General features: G+C 30.3%; 1 protein-coding gene across 1 annotated transcript in view; it reads right to left on the bottom strand.

Moving 5' to 3' along the window:
- LOC129228220 (uncharacterized) overlaps window positions 1-22,519 on the bottom strand; it is a 69,601-nt gene that overhangs the window by 3,636 nt on the left and 43,446 nt on the right. Inside the window, exons 4-12 of the mRNA XM_054862885.1 lie at window positions 20,094-20,199; window positions 9,712-9,812; window positions 9,018-9,176; window positions 7,954-8,047; window positions 7,658-7,721; window positions 6,461-6,607; window positions 5,307-5,446; window positions 627-901; window positions 118-175 (exon numbers count right to left, since the gene is read on the bottom strand). Coding sequence (XP_054718860.1) covers window positions 118-175; window positions 627-901; window positions 5,307-5,446; window positions 6,461-6,607; window positions 7,658-7,721; window positions 7,954-8,047; window positions 9,018-9,176; window positions 9,712-9,812; window positions 20,094-20,199 — 1,144 coding nt within the window. The remainder of the gene's footprint in view (window positions 1-117; window positions 176-626; window positions 902-5,306; window positions 5,447-6,460; window positions 6,608-7,657; window positions 7,722-7,953; window positions 8,048-9,017; window positions 9,177-9,711; window positions 9,813-20,093; window positions 20,200-22,519) is intronic.

The raw sequence follows: 22,519 nt of genomic DNA, 5'->3' as shown, positions 1-22,519 counted from the left end.
ATGATTACTAATTTTCTTGAGGTTTTTACAGTAGTTATAAAGTTTTCACATAGCAGACCAATTTTTAGTTTAAAACAAAAAAAAAAAAAAAAGACTAAGAAAAAAGAAAATACTTACAAGATATTAAAGATCCGAAGAGAGCAAAAAGCATCCAATATGTAGTACCAAAAAACATCTGAAATAAGCAATTAAATAATATGATTAGGGAGGCAATAAACTAACAATACTACCAGCAACTTTCAAACAGATTTGTATGAATACACTCAAAACAAAGTTAATTGCTTTAGAGGACTATTTGCACTTACTCAGCACTATTTCAAGATAATTAGAGACAATAAAATGAACTTATGAAAAGTAAAATGATAAGTTTTTTTCGTTTTCAAATTCTGTTCTTTCACGGTTTGTTTATGAAATATTATGTTTCTATGAATTCATTCAATAACCTAATAATATTTAGAGACACCAATCAGTGTTCAGATTTATCGATCACATTACAAAACTTTTCTTTTAAAATATGAAGACTAATTTATTTTTTTCATTTTTCAAAGTCGGATCGGGAAACGAAAAAAGAAAAATAACTCGCAGTAGAGTATCAAAACTTATTGAAATTTAAAACAGCTGCTTACCCAGCCTCTAATATCGGCAATTGAAGATTCAGTCCTTGGTATTTGGAACCATATTAGACCACAAACAATTCCGAGTCCAATCGTCTGAACCCAATTCAACTTAGACAACATCCTCGACCTCGCTTCCATGAAGTTTCGCTGTGTGAGAACCTTCAACTGTGTCCAAAAGGAGGTAGGCCATTTGTGTTCTTCTTTTAAGTCAACCTCACTGCTGAATGTGGAACTAGCTGCTTCTGACCAGGAGGATCGGCCAGAGTCATCATCATCTCTCGATTCTGAGAAAACAGTACTTTTATAAAACATTTTGTATTAACGTTCGTTTACAAGAAATGATAAGGAAATGAAAATCAAGATCTAGTTTTTTTAGTTCAAAAAACGAGATCTAGTTTTTCTCATAAGAAACAATGCAAGTTTTTCTGTGCGTTTTCATAAACAATTTAACAATACCTTTTCTTAAATTTTAATATTTTTTACGTTATATGAAGAGTAAATATTTTGTGCAGTTTAAACATTATTATAAATTGATGAATTGATTAATTTTACATGCGCAGAAATAGGATTCCATTCCACATGCTAAGTAATACAATATTCGTTCTCTAAAGGTTCACTACCTTAAAACGCAGAAAAATTCGTGTTATAAAAAAGTAAAATGTAGGTATTTGTGATATGTATATATTACAAAGTTTGACTACGCAACACAAAAGGGAGCTGAGTTTTAAAATGGTATAAAAAATATGTTTGTAATAAAGTTATGCTCTGCGTAATAAACGTTCACCAGTGTGATGCGTAAAAATTAAATCCAGTGCAAAAAGTCCTTTTTTTTTCCAATTTCGAAAATGTAGAAGTAATGAAGTTGAAAAATTTAATATTTCATCATATTGGCTTAAATTATTTAATCACAATATATAATGATAACGAATGTATTTCAACTCATTATGCATGTGTAGCTAGCTACATGTAAGTATTTAAAAAAAGTTTTACGAACGCGGAGTTACTTTCAATAATGAATGCGTTCATTGAGCATTAACCATCATTTTTCAATACATTCTTCACATGCAGATAATGTGTAAAATTTTAAAAATCCACATTTAGAGAAGTTAACTCCAGAAAAAAAATTAATTTATTCGTGCATCTTTGAATTATATTTTAACTCTTTGTCCTAAATATATGCATTGCTTTGCACATGAGATCTTCTCAATGCATCATGCTAATAATATGAGCACGTACAAGCATCCCTAAAATATACATGACAACAAATTCGTTTCATCTCAACAAAAAACCAGCTTAATCGTTTTTTAATGAAATTATCTTTTTAGAACTTGTTCGTGTAGACATAGGGCATATTGGGTAAAAGTCGACCCGCCAAGCAAAAAGGTGGGAAACATTAAATCTTTATCGTATCGCATTTTACGGAAGTTCCTCCCCCCCCCCCCTCCAGCCTAATTTCTCTGATAAGCATAGACTTTGAAGACGAGTACGATGCTAATGCAAATGCTATATTGGATTCTCCATGAACTACGATTTACGAAAATTTAGTTTCAGATTCACAGCATAGTAATACGAATTGCGATATAATCAAGCTATTAATTTCAATTTTCGAAAACAAAAAAGTTCCGTGGAGTAACTTTGTTTTATGTAGAACGTAGATATATATCTTCTGTTTTAAATATCTGGAACATCATCGGTTTTTTACCTTTCCATTAGAACTTTTGAATTTCCGAATGTTTTAAGAAATTATCCGACGTCTACTACTTATGTTTAGTGATACTGTTGCAGAAATTAGTTTCACAAGATCTACTTATACTTAAGAAAAATATTATTTGAAATATGTATAAAAATTTCCCTAAGTTTATCTCGCAAAAATGTAAAAAATATTTTACATAATCAATTCATCAAATTGTTTTGAGACTGCACTTGTGTATTACAGTAGAATCATTTTTCTGTTTTATTGTCATCTAAATATCAAGGGCAAAGTGTGATACTTAGGTTTTTTTAGAAGAAAAACGTAAAATTTATTATTTACGTACACTAATACTAGAATATTTCGCTGACATTAAACAACAGCTCTTCAAACACAAAACTGTACAGTTTTTTGAACAAAAACATAAATCTAGTTATGAAGTAGTGAATTGAAATATTCTATTACTATGCTTCAAAATTACAGTAAAATATTAAGTAGATTTCAAAAAAAAATATCAAAAAAATAAATTAAAAATGTTTTAAGTAGTAATAATTGTGGGTACTTACTTCATTCAACGACAAAAATGATCTTAAGACTTAGTGTACAAATAAAATGTGTTGCAGTACTTAATTCAAAAGGTAACGAAACTTAATTGGAAAATCCTAACAACAAGCAATTGATTTATAATAAATGACCAAGCTTAGAACAAGTCATGATGAACAAGTATAAAAAAAATTGGTGTGTTTAAAAAAACTCCTTGTGTACAAACATTTGAGTTGAATTGTACATTATCTTTAACAAAGATAAAAAAAAAAGTCTGCTGTGTGTGTGTATCATTTTTTTTTTTTTTAGTTTTAGTTAAAAAACTAGCAATACAAAATTTATTATTCTCTATTTTTTATGATTATAATAACAGTTCTTAAAACAGTATTATTTTGTCTGACTTATAATTTTAAGCAAAACAAATCTACTGAGTTAAAAAAGGAGCTTCGTAACTCAAATAACCTGTAAAATAAAATCTTTCTTTGATCTCAACTAATACTGCATTCGTTATTTTGACAAGGTTTTTTCGTGAAAGATGTCATACTTTTGTCAAGCAGAATACATTATTAATATTATTAATTTATAAATTATAATTTAATTTATATATTAAATTTTAAATTAAACATAAATCAATATACATATACCACTAGGTGTAGGATTTTACAAAAATTAAGGAAAATTAATAAAGATGAGAGTGTGCAAACACAGGGTTTTCTGAATCCTTTCTTAGTAAGGTAGCAAAAGATTCACCATCTCATACGATGCAGCTCTTTCACCAGTACCATCAAAAGCACGGTGCTGACATATTGTCATTTATTAAAAAAGAATATCTGCTGGTAAAATAAAAATAACAAAAAATAAGCACATGCCAAAGCAAAACACAAGCAACAAGGAACTGAACCATGCAGCTGAGAACGTTAAAAACATTTTTGTAGCCCAGTTTCATTTATTATATTTTTAATACAAACTTTTAACTTCTCCAATGCCATTTCAGGAAGAAAAAAATTTTTGCACCACGCATAAATAATATTTTTGCTTCACTTGTTTTTTAATTAATCTTGCTGACAATTGGATTGGTGTTTTTCTTTATTTATGTTTGCATTCAAAATTACCATGTTTGTTTTTATGAGAGTGATTATTCTTTTTTTTTTCTTTGTGTTTACTTATTTATTTATTTATTTCTTGAATTACTATCTGAAATAGGAATTATCTGAAAACAGACTTTTTTAAAACACTTCATTGAGCGAACCGTAAGTTTGCAGTTATTATAGTTAGATACCAATTTGTTTTAAAATTATTTAAGCATCCCAAGATTATTAATTTAAGAAATTTAAATTAAACGGAAAGTATTTGAAATCCCTTTATGATTTTAAGTTTAATAAATGCTTTACGACAAATCTCTAAATATTAATTACATTAAAAACTATATATAAAAACAAAACTCCTACAAAACCATTTGCGATGTATTATCTAAAAACTGTTTAGATTAAATCTCCAATTACTCTCCTCAATTTTGCATTAAAAGTTTAAGCATCATTACACTGTGCTTAAAAAATTACACTATATGAAGATAATTAAAATATTTGACACTAAATTATGATGTAAACAAAAAAGCACAGAATTTGACAAGGTATATCTACTCTCAGCTGCATGATTTCTAAAACACTACAGGCAGTAGCACAAAACACACTAAAGCAAAAAGCAAAGTAAAAACACACATAAGAAATTAAAGATATTGAAAAAAAAATTAGATTAGAGAATAATTTTATTTTATGTAACTACTGAAAGAATTTTGGTATGAACGAAGTACAAAAGTTAAAAGTGTCTTAATTCACCTTATATTAGTCTAAAAAGATTTTATACATCTAGGATATTTAATTATTAGTTCACATCCAAAAACTGTTCAGTTTTGTTTTGAATCCAAATGAAAGCCACTGTATTAATTTTTATTCACTATACTAAAAAACATGCACATGCAAAATAGTTTAAATTACAAATAGCTTGAATTCGTTTAAGTTTCGAAAAGTCAAAATGTTTTAAAGATTTTTGAAATTGACAATTTAAATGAACAGAAATAAACTGACGGATATGAGGCAGAAAATTTCTAATTCTAACATCGTTAATTTTTAACTCGCGTTAAATACATAATTAATTTATATAGTAATAGGAAAATTTCTGTATCATGCATTAAGCTGTTTTTACTTTATGTACTAGTAAATAATCTTTCAATTACATGGAATAAGATCAGTTTTTTACTCGAAAGGTGCACATAAGAACAAAAAAAAAAAAAAAAATTTCACAGTGAAAATTAAGTAATAATTGAACTAAAGGAAATGAAGGTAAACTCGCTTTGTTATTCAACAAACAAAACACATACCTTTTGCAGCAAAATCCATAGAAAATTTAGCTATACAAAATCAGTAAGCAAAATAAAAAACTTGAAGACTTTTACATACCGACTTTGCTGTAAACTGTAGGAAGTTTCTTGTCAGGGTCTATCATAACCCTTAGTTCAACAGGTTGTGTATGGTCCATTGATTCTTGCGACATATTCCACATCAGGGAATGAGTACATGGTTGACAACTTTCTTCAGTTCTGAAACATCAGAATTACATATTCAGAACCTTAAAATACACTCAAAATATTTCTTAATTTATCATGGTGTGTAAATTATTAGATATGTGAATCTAAAGTATCTCACAATAATCTTGTACATAAATACACTTACAACAAGGCTAAGATCAAAAATGCCCAAACTACTTTAAATTTAACCATTTGAATTATATATAAAAAAAAACTCTCTGCAATAAGAATTTTTAAATTTTATTTATCTCCTAAGCTGTTTTTTTTTTTTTTTTTTAATTTTATTTTATTTTATTTTTTTATTGTTACATAAAGGAAAAAACATGCCTGACTGAATTTTTGAGGTGTATTTACAATTTTGCACGCTTTGCTTTTAAATATACTTTTAGATGCTTAAAAATATCGCTTTATACATGCGTCTGTATGTTTCTTATAAAGAAGTAAGTCTAAATTTAAAGAAATAAATACACAAAGTGCTATTTACTTGCAAAAAAAAAGAAAAGAAAAGAAAAGGATTAACAAAATAGATAAATGTAAGATTTATATGCAACACACCTGAAAGCATATAAATAAATTCTAAAGTTTTATTTTTCAAACACTGTAATTAAATAATAAAGAAACAGTTTAGTGCATTGAGGAAAAATACAAATATTTAAAAGAAACTGCAAATGAAATAAAAGTTTACTTTTTTTTTTTTTTAATTCTGAATTTATTTATTTGCATTGTTTGTTTATGTACTAATTTGATTTTTTGAGAGAAAAAATGTTAGAATTTCTTTTCTTTCCTTGTTTTTAGACTTCAGTTTATTATCTCCAAGTAAAACATTCCAGTCAAAGAATCAAAGACTAGAATGTAAAACAAGACTTTTAAGAAACAACCCAGTACTAAACACAATTAAATAAAAGTAAGTTTCTGGGGCTTTAAGGTATGTTGCTAATCCTATCCGTTATGTAGCCACAGTTTAAAACCTATTAATGTACAGTTTTTTTAAAAAAAAGTAAATAAGATGTTAAAAAAATATTTTACCCGTGATTCAATCGTTGCCACATTTGCCTATGGCAGTGAATGCATTCTACAGATTTCCCATTGCCATCATAGGGAGGAGAAGACTCAATCACAACAGACGGGCAGTAAAAATCTTCCTGAAGCTCTTTTGGGTAGTCAGGATCTTTCCTGAAAAAGTTTTACTAATTGTGAGACACTATTTTCCAGCAATAAATATTGATATTTTCGTTACGTTTTAGATTTAAATAATTGACTTTAAGATAATTTTTCATGTTTCAAGTAAATGATAATTTGTATATTATTCCTATTTCAAATACAATAAAACCTGTGAAGTTGAAAATCCTTGTAAGTTGACCACCTGTCTAAATTGGCCGCTTTTTTTCAGGCACGGAATTAGCCCTTATCATATAAATCAACCTCTGTAAGTTGACTGTCTGTTTAAGTTGACCACTTAAGTAGTGCACCGCGAGTGATCAACTTACACAGGTTTCACTGTATTTAAAAAAAAAAAATAAGAAATGTTAAACAATTGAAAAAGATTTTTGACAAAAAAGTTAAAAGGTAAAAGACTAAAACGAGTAGAGTTCATTGCATTAACTAAAAACCGTTTCATCAATTTATATACTGCCGCCAGAGTAATATTTTATAAGCTCTGCATATAACATGTAATTACACATTTGAAAGTCCTGCAATTTATCTAGCCTATAAATTCCATGTCTCCATTATATGAATATAGAAATGGTTGAAACCCACGTTAACTGCATTCTGGGTTTTCTGTATTCAATATTAAATTTAATGATCTGATCCAGAATATTTCTTTCCATCTTTTTTTTTTTTTTTTTTTTTTTTGTACAGTTAAATACGCCATCCCTTTGTGCATATTCAACAATGTTAAATTATGGGATGACATATGTGTAAATTTACAAACAGTCCACATTCAGTTTTGGTATATACAGAAGAAAATAGTTTTCAATAAGAAAAAAAATGTATGCACATAAATAAAATATTTACATAAATTTATATTTATTTATGTAATACATATTTAAAAAATTATAGTTTAAATAATGTAATAGAAAAGTTATATATACATAACTAAAAATATTTACATAAATATGATGGAAAAAACTTAATAAATTTCTTTTTATTATGGGTAACCTTTTTTTCCAAAAAAAAAACGGCTTTTCTAAAAAGACGATCAACGTTGAACAAAATACTAACCTCTGTTCAACAGCTGCTGCAATAATTTTTTCTTGAACATCTGTGCTCTTTTTCACCTGTTCCACTACGAACGAAGAGAAACAATAATTATGCCTTTGAGTTTTATTCTGCAATATGTTATCTACTTCAAAATATTAACAAATATATTTAAACCAAGCGTTTTAAATTAGAGAAATTATTTTAAGTATAATGCTTAGACGAAGGCTCATTGAAAATGAAAGGAAGTTTTTTCAATCATTAGGTATAATTATATAAAAATTAATTAGCATTGTATTATGTTTTAATTAAAAACATACTTATAAAATCTGCTGGGTTGTAATGTGCAGAAATTTGCATTCCTAAGTTGCTGAAAAAATCTACAACTTTCCTGGCATCACCAAAATAGGCCACCTAAAAAAGAAAACACAATTTTAATCACGGAAATAAAACATCTTGGGATGTATGAATCATTTTCACTAAAAGCGCATACAATGCCATTAGGAAAAAAATCTCTGATCTGTATTTCATAACGTGACAGATTAATGTATCTAAAAGTTGCAATAAGTGTTTGATAGCATTTTTAAAAGAACGTAAAATAAAAATTTAACGCGAAATTAATTTCCTAGTAATTTACACACGTGATCAAGAAGTGATTTTAAAAAACATTTAAATGACTATTTTAGCAATGACATTACAGATCATTTTTTTTTTAATTAGCTGTTCAAAGTTATAGTGTTAAATACCGATTTTTATACACATATTCTGAAATTTAAAATTGTTTGTACGTTTTTAAACATAAATATTCACCTTAACAAAAACAAACCCCACAAAGAAGCAACTAAATATTTATAAAACCAACAATTACTTGAAATTGTCAATGTTTATAAATTATTAGAAAATATTTTACGTTGGTATTTTAAAAGGACGTTACGGATCAAATAATATGAAAATAAGCAAGTAGCTCTAATTTCAAAACGTCATTTAAATTCAAATACTTCGTCGCCTCAGAGCAACAGTAAGATATCTTAGTGTTATTTCAGGGATTAGTTATCTTATTGTTGCTCTGAGACGACGACATGTTTTATAATTGAAAATTATTTCCAAGGTCTGTCAATCATAAATATCTATCTTAACAAAAAAATGTGATTTAAAATTAGCTTGAAACAACATTTGTGAGACTTCTTGAATAAACCGAAAGAAAAAATGCATAGTTTTGTATCAGCAATAATTTAAATTTGTTTTTCTCTTTCCAAAAACGACTTAAAAAATTTTACTGCTAAGAAAAAGCTTTCGAGTTCAAAAAATACTGCTTAATAGTTAAAACAAGAAAATGCAACAACTATTTCAAACATAGATTATTTGTTAGTAGTAGAATACTTACCTGTCCATTGCAAAGCAGCAACAGTTTGTCAAACATATAGAATATTTGACTAGATGGCTGGTGGACAGTAACAACCAATGATTTGTTTTCAGCAGCCAGTCTCTTTAAAGAGACCATGAGAGAATGGGCAGTGCAGGAGTCTAGTCCAGAAGTTGGCTCCTGAAAGTATTCAAAAATCATTCCAAAATAAATATTTATTTGGTTTTATTTTGTTAAATATGAAACAAGTACACTTATATTTTATTACTCAAATAAATCAATAAACTAATTTTTACAACTTTTTTTTGTGAATGAAAATTTAAAAAGAAAACTATGCTTGCAAAAACTGTTTGCTGCAGAGACAACTAAATGTTACTTTAGCAGTATTTTACCAGTAAAGAATAAATACTTTATGTATGCAATATTTTAGATGCAGTTAAACGTTAAACTGCTAATTCCTCGAAACTCAAAGAAAGAAAAATACTTAAACTGCAAAAATTCAACAAAAACTACTATACAAGTGCTTCTTGGTTATTCATTTCCATGTTTTCAAAGCGTACTTGAAGAGCCTGTTTGTATTTTTTACTCAGATTACATTTGCTTCTCATAAATTAAGAAGGAATTCTAGATCTAACAAAAGCAAAGGTACTCTTTAATAAGTTGCAAATATTTCTAGTGTACAGGTTTATTTTTTACCGAAAATATATGTACTTACATCAAGCAACATAAGAGATGGATTCTGAAGTAATTCGCAAGCAATATTGGCTCGTTTTTTCTCTCCACCTGAAAGACCTCTTTTCAGCATGTCACCAATAACTGAAAGAAAAAAAAGTATCTGTTAGTTTGAAACGAAATCCCACAAATCTGGGAAAATTATCTAATGACAACTATCAGCAATATCCAACTAGAGCTCGGATTATATGCTTACGTGAATATGCACATGCATATTTTTGTATCTTTTGACATTTATTATTATAGCTGCATGGAAACGACAAATTTTGAAAAGATAACAAAAAAGATTTTTTTTTCGTCAAAAAGAACAAAAATTGTGCGACTTGTGCGGTTTTCTTGGATCGCCTGATTTTGTTTGCATACTATTAATGTGCATACTACTTCCGTGCATATTATTGCCAAAAATTAAATTTTTCGCCAAAAGTATGAAAAAGGCAAGTGTAATGGCCATTTGCATTTTTATTTAGATGCGAACACTTTCATTTGCGTTAATAAAAATTTTAAGCGCATGGTTTTTAAATTTTTAGGGCATATTTTGAGATTTTTAGTGCATATTTGCATGCAAATTGAGAGGATTTTATTGTGCATTTAATTCGGGCTCTAGTAGTATCTGAACATAAAAATGATTCGAAATGTTTTTTTAAATATCATTTAAATTTTGCTTATACTTAGAAACATAAGAAGATAAGCCAGTGAATCTACCGTATAAATTATGAAGCTTCTATAGTGTAATAAGATAAAAATGAATAATGTAAAACCTGATAAAAATATGCTCAACTTTTTTTATACAAATATTATTGACAGTATAGATCAAAGTGAATTAATGAAATCATAAAGTCTTTCGATTCAAGCATAAACAATTTCTAATATTAAGACAGTGTGTGTAGTGTAGCAAATTTGGATGCATATATAAATTTTCCCTAACCCCTCCCCCACATGTTTGAAATACATGTTCGTTTGTTTTTCGTCTTCGATAAGTTTTTTAATCCTAAACGATCTTAAAAACTTATTTCTAAATATTTTTATTCAAACTATTTTCTTTTTGCGGTAACTATGAACACATTACAGAAAAAGATTGAATATATAACAAGGTCAAAAAAAAAAATAATGATTGATTAACGGACTTGCATTTAATGGATTTACTAACACATTTTACTGATACATGTTTTAGAAATAGAGTAAGCATAAAGATGATAAAAATATGGTAACAAAATTATATTCGTTTGAAAGATGATTAATTTTTCAAAATCCTTGAACTTCTTGAAAAAAAAAATTATATTTTTTGCGGCAAAAATCAAACTGAATAACTGATGAATTTTTACAGAAAAATCAAGGTTGTGTTTTGTTGTAGCTACTTAAAGATATTGAAAAGGGTCATGTCACATGTTTCTACCAATTTCAAATCCAGATTTAAAGCTTTGGTCGAAGTGAAATCAGAAAGTAATATGCTAAATTACTCAAAATAGACATGCATGGATTCCATTGCGACTACGTTTATTTTAAATTCTAAAGTAAAAAATATGACTGATAAAAGATTTTCATGTTATAGAGCAAGAAAAAAAAATACATAACAGAAAAATATAGTTTTACACTAAATTACTGCTTTTAAAAACTCATATTTAGGTATTAGAGTATTTAGGTATGACGTTGAAGTCTTCATCTGCCTGTTATTCAGCGAATTCAAATGATGATGCTTATCTGCATGAACTGGGATTTTGCCAAATTTGAAGAAGGAAATAACCTCTCAAGCCATTTAACTCAATCTAAAAACACACTAACCTTGGAAATAGCGTTGGACTTGCTTCGAATAGCGCTTTATCCAACGTGTAACAGATGATGTTCACAAATGTCATTTCAATTAGGAAAATGAAAACGAAAAAGCTGTATTTCTACTCCTCGGTTGAGTTTTAAAAAATCGGTTAAAAGTTTATATATATATGCACATTGTTTTTGGTATTGCTTATGTGGAATGAAAAAATAAAATATCATTAAATGTACAAAAAATATATCAGTGCACACTCTAGAAAAATTATCAATTTTTAAAATTCCTGAAAAAGGTGTGAAAAATAAACTTTCTTAACTTTACAAGTTTCTTCGTTTCATTATGCTTCATTTTGTTTGTTTATCTATTTTTTCCAAGATAAAACAACTTAGTTTTGAAGTTATTCATAGGAGGGAAAAACACTTTCTTAACTTTAAAAATTTTTTCGTTTCATTATATTTTATTTTATTTATTTATTTTTTAGATTAGAAAACTTTGTTTTCAAGTGATTCATAGTTTTATTACAACACTCTTTTTGTTCATTCTTACCCCATTAAGCTGCTTATCTGTTGCAGCAAATGTATCAGTAAGTAGTTTTCATTTTTAGTTCACATTTATAAAATACGTTTTGTAAAAAAACTCACAACCATTCTGATGCACACACACATACACATATTACAGCATCTCCTCACATAATGCTGCTCTACACCTTCTCTTTTAATTTACAGCAGCAGACATTCAGAAATTCCAAGTGTCCATGACCTCTAAAAGAAAGTCCCACTGAAATATTTAGACCGCCTCTCAACCAAACCAAACAAAAAATAATTCCACCTTTTTATTATAATGATGTTTCCAGAACACTCTAGTTTTGTGACCTACATTTCGGATTTAAACTAAACACTCGCCTGGATCAGTGTTAACTATTTCTTTAAATGAATAAGAAATTTTCATCTTCTGAAAACTATAATCAAAATAGTTGTTAGAACTAGAGTTGGTAACAAAAGCAAAGAATTCCTCCTTATTCTTTTGCAAACAAATATAGAGAACACTCTGCTGACTAATAAGGTAGTTAATGAGGTTAGTGACTTAGGGTGCATCATATTTAGAGAGGGCAGTATTTGCTTTTTCGTAGCTAGCCCAATTTTTTATCAGAGCAAATGTTATATTCTTTTTAGAGAACATCTACAGCAGCTTGTAGATATTCGTTGCAACTGTAATTTCTTTTAAAAAAATAATGTAATATGTTTTATCATTTTGTGGGTTCCTATAAGGCTTTTCCTGCAGTAATACTATGGAGTAGAATACCCCAGAAGACTTCTTTTGAACAAATTTCATTCATCTGTGCTTATACAGTGGCTGCCGCTTTATATGAATCACGTTAGTTCCAAACAGTTTTGAATCCATAAAGCGGCTGATTCAAAGAAGCGGCTAATTCAATAAAGCGGCTAATTCAATAAAGCGGCTAATTCAATAAAGCGGCTAATTCAATAAAGCTGGATTTTGTTCTGTTTTTGACTAGTTGATTCATTAAAGCGACTGCTTCAATTAACCGCTGATTCTATTACCGGCGTCTACTGTATTAAATTTGTGTTTCTTAAAGTATCGGCTGCAACAAAATGAAATAAAGGAGCATTCGTACTCGATCGAATGAAACAGTAGGGGCTTTAGAATTCCGTGAGTGAGGGAGAGAGAGAGAGAGAAAGAATGCGGGTTTTTTCTCAAATTCTCACAAAATGAATAGTAAAATTACTGTCACTTACAAAGATGTGATAACTCATGATCCGTTAATGAATAATTTACAACAAAACGTGAGTCAGATTCTAAGGACGGACAGTAGAGAAAATACATGTTAAAATTAAATATTGCTTAATTACTTAGACAGACGAAAAAACATTTCGTGTTGGTAACTTGCAAATAATTCATTACCAATCAAATAAGTTATGATATTTAGACCGCAGATAGTGCTTCACCTTTTATTTATTTGTTTAAGTATTATTTATTTAATCACTTTTCGTATGTATTTATTTCTGAATTTCATTTCTTTCTTTCAATGTTAATTTATTAATACTTTTATTTTATTCATTTATTCATACTTTTATTTCATTTATTTATCTATATTTTTTTATTTTATTTATTTATGAATATTTTTGTTTCATTTCTTTTTTTTTTTTTTTTTCAATTTTTTCATTTATAATTTTTGTTTTATTTATTTGTTTTACGAAAAATTGTAATAAAGTTGCAAATTTGAATTAAATTACAAGTTGAAAAATCGCAAAATGGCTTCAAAACCATTCAAGAGCTCGCGACACAGGTGATATGATGCAGGACATCTTCAAGAGAAAAATAAAAATAAAATGAAGCCTTGCACGCGCTAAATAGACACGATTTGTTAGCTCCTAGCGACAAGTACTTGGAAAGAAAAGCAATAAAAGGGGGAGGGAAGAAAGAAAAAGAAACAGGTTGAATGTAGCGCGTTAAACGTGTTTGACCTAAAAACCTTGGCCTGAAAAACTTCGGACTCATATTAACGCAAGAAAAAAGAAAAAGGGAAAAAAATGCTAAAGAGCAGAAGAGAATAATCACGCACGGTGCAGCTGAAGGGTTGCAAACGGAGGAGCCTTGAAGAAGGATTTTCACAAGTGACTACGAAACGCGTACGCAAGACGTTACGCAAACGGTCGTTCACACCGAAGACCATAAAAAAGCACGGATTACATTTTGTGGTTTTCCAAAGCCTTTGAGACACTAACTTTCTGAAGAAAGCCTTTAACGCGAATTACAATTTGCTTTGTTAGTCACGTAAACAAGGGGAACGGAGTAATTATGGGGTGTAACCTGTTATAATTAGAGGTAGTAGTGGTAGTTATAATAGTATTGTTATTCTAATTATTATTTTTGCTTCACAGTTCCAACTGACTGTTTAAAGATAGGCGAATCCTGCCTTTATAAAATGTCTGGGTATACCACTGTCCTGGGATGGACTGGCCCGCTGGCCAATAGGCTTGCGGGCCGATGCGCTTTCGAACCTGTGCGTCTTTTTTTTTTTTTTTTTTTTGCCTTCGAACCTCAGTCCCAGTCCGCCCATGCCACTGTGGTAAGTTCAAATTTCATAGCGTTATCGTGAACTTCAATTTGCCAATTCCAGGATAAATGAATGCATGCAGCATATTCAGACTCAACCCAATTTGAATGTCCTCATAAAATTTCTTTTTAAAATTAAACATTTACCTTTTATAATAAAATTTTATTCAACCGTATGTGGCCAACTTGCCTATCGCAAAAGCTGCCATTAGGCTGTCAGACTAAATAGTCTACCCCTAAAAAATATTTTCATTGGTGATGATCATTTCAAAAATTTATGAACATAATTTTATGTAAATTAATATTCTGCCTAATCCCCAAAGCTGCTTTTCTCAGCCTACACAAGACGAAGGAGATTTTGTGATGATTGATAACTGAGCAAATCATCCATCAAATCGTTTATAAAGAAAAAAAATTGAGAAAATTGATGAAGAGGATGGAGTTCTCTACATTGATGGGCACTCACATCACATTTTCTACTGTCTTGTAATTAGAAATATACTTACCCCAGACATGAATTTACAATATAGTACACATTAATAAAGGACTTGAATTTAAATTTGGATTCCTAAATGAAAACCTATTTGATTTGTGGGCGGTCAATTTTTCAGCCTTGAACTTGAACCTTGCTCGTCGTCGTCGACACAGGATTCGACTATTTTTTAATGGCGTCCCGGTACTGAGGAATTTACGACCACACCCCAGATATAAATTCATCGTTACAGAACTGTTTTAGAGCCGTTTCAAGTACAAGGCTTGAGGCAGTTATTCTATTTGCTCTACAAGAATCAGGCCGGCTTAGTTGCATGAACCTTTGCAAAAAAAAAAAAAGCCACCCAAGTTGCGAAGCAATATCCCAAAATATTCTACAGCGAATTTTCAGTTAGTTATTTCTTTCTTTAAAACACCTTGTTTTAGTTTTTAGATTGCTTTCTCGTCACTTTCCCCTCTACCTCCTACTCAAATTAATCTTGATACTTAAAACCGTAGCTTAAAAATAAATGCATTGCTCTCCTGAATGTCTTCTAAGTAGTGTTTCGGCTGCGTAAAATTTTCTACACATAATTACTTTGAATTTGCATTTCTGTCGTGTCTCAGGATTTTGAATTGAATATTATTAGAAGACTCTTGGGAATGGCACTTTCATTCGTTCCTCAATTTTTGAATTTAGTACTATCGCCTAAAAGCATTTACTAATTTAACTGAAGGTTTATCTAACTATTTCAAGTTAATTCTCATTCTAAAAGAAAAATTTACCATCATGACCTTGTTCTGAGTCAAAACATGTTTATGTTTCAAAAAAAAAAAAAAAAAAATAGAAAATCAAATTATTTTATAACTCAAATCTTTAAAAAAATCTGCGGGTACTCAAGTTCTTCCCCCTTTCAATCGTAACAATAATTCTTACTGCGTGCTTTATACTCGCAACTAAGTTGCAACCTGTTATCTTGTCTCAAGAAGACACGAGATGATTACCTTTTAGAAAAACCACTTTAAAATTAATAGTAAAGCACTCTAAAACCCTTTCCCACTACTCGGAGTCATTTCCATCTCCATAAAATGGCACCTTTCAGAGTTGACCTTGAGCCCAGTCGGCAAGAACGTCATAATGTCACCTGCAATGCGACCCCCCGGATTCCAATCTCGTCTTCTCTTGTACGAGGAAAAGAATATCTCAATATGATAATTTCTGGCGTCACGGAACCTTGCGAGACTCCCCCCTCCCCCCATTCCCATCTCTTTCCTTCTCTTCTGCTTCTAAACTCACAGTGACATGGGAAACAGGGCAAGGGGGTAATTTCTATCATTCTGTTACAGCAGCCGACTACATGTCCTGAAGTTAATAGGTAATATTTTTAGAGCTGATATTAAATAGTTCAATTTTTCCATTATCGATCAGTCAGGCGCACTGCGTCCTTCATTTTACTTTGGAGCATTGCCACTGGTTTCAGATTCATCTTAGTTATGCTTGACATAAGGATTAGACATATGAGTGTTCCCCCTGCTCTCCCCTCTCCCAACATCAAACTTACATGAGATGGTGGTGGTGGATGGGTGAGACAATGTCTGTGAACCTTGCAGTGTGGGGAGGGGCACTAACCTCGTACTCAACGATTTTTAATTAAAAAATAATAATTTTAGTCCTAAAATAAATTATAACCTTGAAGAAAGCTTTATTTTATCTCTGATTTGCAATAAAACGCTTGGTAAAACAAGTGTTTTATATGTGTTTATTTTTAAATATTAAAATCATTTGAAAACTGGTTGATAAAGATGAAATGAAATGTAATGGCACGTTTAAGATCGAAACTATACAATTTGCATTCCACGTAAAATAAAAGATTTTGTTTTTGTGATCGCGGTTTGGTAAGGAATGGCTTCTCGATCACGATTTTTGTCAGTTCTTAATTTTCTTCTGTACTAATATCATTAAAATTTTGCTTTTTACGTTCAACCACCTCGAATTTTCATGTGATTATGCAAAATGCGCAAGAAACGCAAAAGAGAAAATTCAGCGTTTCTTGCGCTTTTGAGATACTTGGTTTTATTGTGAAATACACTTTTTAGCGCAATTTTACATTGAAAATCTTTGTTATTAAGTTATGGTATGTGTCAATATTTATAACATGGGGTATTAGTTTAAGTGATTATTCTAAAACAACAAAAGTATTCAACTTTTCAAGAGTCGTTTAGTATGTAAAACATATTTTAATATTTTATTTACTTATTTGTTTTTTTTTTTTTTTTTTTTCGTGTTTCAGTAAATTTTTTAACTTAAAACCTTATTCATGTACTAAGTTCTTCGATCAACGTGAGAGTACATTCGCTAATAGCAAGCTGAACTTTCCCTAAATGTGAGATCAAAAAGAACATTTAATGTTTCGAGTATAAAAGTATCTAAACTTATTTAAATTAAATAACATGTAAACAAAAATTTCGTGTTACATTTCGGATCAGTTCTTTTTTCGACCCAATACGACAACATGCTTACAGATTCAATCAGCATGTTTTTTTTAAATTATGATATGCAATGCCGTAGTACACACGTTGCGTGTAAACGTTGCATCAGCTTCTTTTTAGACACAATAGCCTACACGTCAATACAAAACGAAGCAAAAAAAAAATAATACCACCGTAAAAATACTAGTTATCTTGACAAAGGCATTACATTTACAAATGCTTTAAAATCAAAACAAAACAAAGAAAACGAAGTAAACGGTGATGAAAGATAGCATCTATTAATTTTCTAACTTCCCATGACGTTCCTGAAATTTACTGCTGTAATTATACGGCCCCGTAAAATTCTGCCCGTCCTTGCACATTTGCAATAAAAACGGCCATTTGCATACGCGACTACAGTTCTATTTTTTCCTCAAAGCCTTTATCAATTTTAGTTTTTTATTCCTGACAGCCGAACTGCATAAAAGATAAGAATATCCAGACAATAATATTCTAACGACCCAAGAGAACAAAGTTTTCGAAAAAGTCGTAAAATCCCGAATGAGTTCTTTTTCGGCGAATCCTATCAAGATGGGTTATCCCCCCGCTCCCCCATTCGTACTTATATTTCTTTTACACCAACTGCGAACATAGGTTTAAAAAACTGTGCAAACTTCTTATAAAATAAGAAGTCGGAAATGAAGATGAATTAAAATTGCATTTTCTTCCTGATTATTTAACCGACTACTGCTGTTACATCTGCTGGATCTATTATGTCATTGGAGAGATAAAGGGCCATTCCATGGAAAACGGTAATTTTGTTCCGCGCGTGACGCCTTATATATCTCATTAAAAATAATGATTTTAAGGGTAATGATAAAACTTTCATTGCTTAATAATTTACAAACGAGTGTGTGATTTCTTAAGAGTAAGTACTTTTTTAAATAATTACTTTTTAATGAAATACATGAACCGCTTTGTGCGGGACAAAGTGAATACTTTTTCGTAGAATGGCCCAATACATAATTTCTTTCAATGGTTTAAACACTTTTTTCTCAAGAAATGAGATATGTTTTCTTTACATGGGAACCTTTGCTATCGAAAGCAACAAGTTATTTTAACATTAATATATTAAAAGAGCAAAAATATTAAGCAAATCATAAGCAAGTTACAAACGGTTGACTTTGGATGCCCCGCACGTGACGTGACGCAAGCAAATAAACTAAATTTATGTAACAAAATTGTTTAATAAAAATGTAACTGTGTCAGGAGTATCTTTGTATCAAAAGTAAAGATTAAAAAAATTGCTTACCCTTGTTTAATTAAAATATTTAGAGATGTTAATGAAATTTAAGCGTCTTTTCTTCCCGCACGAGACGGTGGAATGGTCCAAAACAGTTCATCGTTACAAATGTATAAATTTGGGAAAAATTGCTTTTATAATGCTTTTTTATTTACTGTTTCGAGGAATGACATTTATTTATTTATTTATTCTTTCGTGTTCTGGGTGAATTTGAATTTAAATTCTCATAATGTATCTTATTGCACGCAATCCTTACCATTAAAATTAATAGATTTTTTTTTCTTTTGAAAAACCAACAATTACAGCTCACTAATATTTGAATTTTCTACCACCTACTAAGACTCAGGTGCTTTTTTTCGTCAAAGTATTTTCGTGACACCTCTGACATCATCAAAAGTGTCTAAGGATAGTGTGTCACCCATACCCCTATAATCAGTCAGGGCTGCAGTTGGATGGAAAGTGAGGGAATGCCGTTCCTCTATATATTTCGTTTTTTATTGTAGAAACTAGTGGTACCCGCGCGGCTTTGCCCGTAATAGAAAAACTAAAAGGTCTTTTGGTTCGCCTGTATATTTACAAATAATGTATGGTGAATTTTCTCGCCAGTTGGCTTGTACCCATGTTACGGTTCCACGTTATGATAATTTCGTATCTCGGCAATTGGCTTGTGCCCATGTTACGGTTCCACGTTATGATAATTTCGGAATTTACTCGTCCATCTTATGATAATTTTGTTCTTAAAATTGGAATAGAAAAAGAACCTAATCGAATTTTCGAAAAATCGCTTCGAGGTGCACACCCCCATACTACAACGTAACTTAGAGCCAAATTTCATGAGGATCGGCCGAACGGTCTAGGCGCTATGTGCGTCACAGAGATCCTACAGACTCCAGATATCTTCCGGACATCCAGACAAAGAGACTTTCAGCTTTGTTATTAGTAAAGATAATGCACATTTAATGTAAATTGACTGCAAATTACCTTGTTTCCATAAAAAAAAGGATGTCTGCTCTTTAAACTCAAGCTGGCTAAGTAATCTAAATTGATCTTTTTTGACCTGACAAAATTCATCAATCATGGCATCTATCCCGTAAAAAAGATGCGTTCCTTATTTTTTACCTACAGCGCTATGCATTGTTCTTAAAAGCCAATAATAGCTCAAGGCTAGGTTATTAATATTCAGAGTAGTTTTAGAGATTAGAAAAACAGAAATAAAATTTCGGTTGGAAAAAATCAACTACAAAGACGTTCAAAAGATTATCTTCAAAGAAAATCTTACTTGTGTCTTGGCACCCTCTAAGATCCAAAATGTCAATTATACGCTCAACATGTCGAATCTTTTCGGAATGTGGCATATGATCTGGCAGCCTCAGCAGCGCTGAATACTGAAAGAAAAAGAAAACACATCAATGATTGTTCTTGACAATAAAAAGATAACAGAAATTGGAAAAAATTGTTTTGAAATGTAAAGGTTTTTTAAAAGTTATATTACTAATTTTGTTAATGTATTTTAGTTTAAAATATATTGTGCTATTCATAAAATAGAAAATTCTGCACAAGATAATCATTTCCTTCTTTTAACTAAATGGCACTACATCTTTAATACGTTGGCCATTGAGTTCATTCTTACGAATGGAAGCAACTGCGAGATCATCCTAGATACTATCCTTCTTTTTAATTTCTTAGGTGCAAAATACAATTAAAATACAATTTCTTGCTTGCAAATTTCTTTCTTTTTTTTTTTTGTAATGTTTTCCGAAAAAACGTTTAAAACATTTAAATAATATATGAGTTCTGACCAGCGAGACTCATCTCAACATCAAATGTGGCCCGCGGAGGGAGGAGGGAGCACCACTGCTTAAAATGGATACATCCATCTTTTACAATGAAATGACCACCATTGAAGCTTAACAAGTGCACGTACTAAAATAAAAAAGTTGGATCTTATGCTTTTTGTTTCTTTTTTTTTTCAAACAAAAGGTGAATTTCTTTTAATAAAATCTGTTATACAGCGGTTAAAGAAGAAAACAATATGAATCGCAAATATACATTAAGGCCACTTGGAAAGGGACAGTAATTATCTCTTTTCTGTCATAGAAAGTTTAAGCAACAACGCAAAAGTTTTTGAAACATAACCAAACATTGCAGCTATTTAAGTTTTTCTTTATTTTACATCGAATAATAGCCAATTTGGTTTAAGAAATGTATCTACTATGCAGAAGTAGAAGTTTTTGAAACATAACCAAATATAAGCTTTCTCTTTCTCTCCTTCTCTCTCTCCTATTTCTTTTACAAATTGTGGTTTTTTATAATCTTCTTATGTTTTTCCTCTTCATAAAAACTAGCATGTAGTCGGGTACTCTAGCCCAACGTAGATGCATAAAAAAAACAAATAAATACTTAAAAACGTAAAAGAGCAGAATGAAAAAATAAATAAAATGCTACTTGCGTTTACTTAGGGGCCGTTCATTAATTACGTAAGGGTTCCGAGGGGGAAGTGGGTTGGAAAAATCTCTACATGCCCTTACTTGGGGTGGGGGAGGGGTTCGCCCGATTCTCACGTAATATTTTCCAAGTCGATATTTTAAATTAGAAATCGCGAGGTCAAGAGGCTTGGCAGGAATCATATTTTATTTACTGCTGGAAGGTAAAAATCATATTAGGACGAGCTGTTTTTTACTTCTCTTCAAGAATGAATAGTTTAAAATATAATAAAAGAATCACACTGTGTATCTGCATGGTATGTCTTGTTGTTAATTAGTATCGCATTATATACAAAAACTTTTGTCGAAAAACATTGTCTAGATTCCTTTTAGTAAATATTTCTTTACACAAAAAGGTTTTTAAAGAAAATTCAATAATAGTGAATTTAAGGACGATTCCAGTGATGTAAGATTCGTAATTTTATTATTTTGAAAAACGAAATGGAATCTTACGTAAGATAGGGGAGTTCAAAATCTTACTTACCCTTACATGAGTGAAGAGGGGGGGCGCCAAAAATAGCCAAAATCATCCTTACGTAATTAATGAATGGCCCCTTATACTCTTTACTTCTCGGAGAACGTAGAATTTCAGAACCATAAAAAGAGAAAGCGATATACGAATTGTCATATAGTTTCCCTTTCTTTCTTTCTTTCTTTTTTTCTAACTATAGCAATTAGAAGAGAAAGACACAAAACTCTTTCACTTTCATTTTTCCTTGTTTTATTTGTTTTCTCTTCCACTAAAAGAAGTTGGCGCATTTTCCTTTTGAGATGTCAGCCGGCGTCAAGCAGACGCGGTTTGTTTCATAAATATAAATCCTTGCGCCGCCGTTCAGTTGCCCACTGACCCGAGGGTTTTTCTTTTTTTTTTTTTTAGACAGGAGTATAATAAACTTGAAAATGGCGCAGTGCAGTAGGACTGTGTGCCAGTGATGTTTCTTTAGCTGTTTCATCGACAAACTGGATAAAGTGTCTTTTACCAAATAAATTCCAATTCCTCGAACTTCAGTTTTTATGAGAAATCGTTAAACGTTTATTACTAAATCAACATTTTCAACAAAGAGTCAACGGGCAATGTTACGCTCATTGAAAGAATGACAGAAACTACGCAGTTCTTAGTAATAGGTAAAATTTCAAAACAAAAAATCTTTTCACATGAGCGCAAACAATTGAATAAATATTATTTCACGCTCAAAATAAAATTTTGTTCCAAGCAAATCAG

This window comes from Uloborus diversus, chromosome 8 (genome assembly GCF_026930045.1).
Source record: "Uloborus diversus isolate 005 chromosome 8, Udiv.v.3.1, whole genome shotgun sequence".
NCBI lineage: Eukaryota > Metazoa > Arthropoda > Arachnida > Araneae > Uloboridae > Uloborus > Uloborus diversus.
This window is presented reverse-complemented; position numbering and strand designations above follow the sequence as displayed.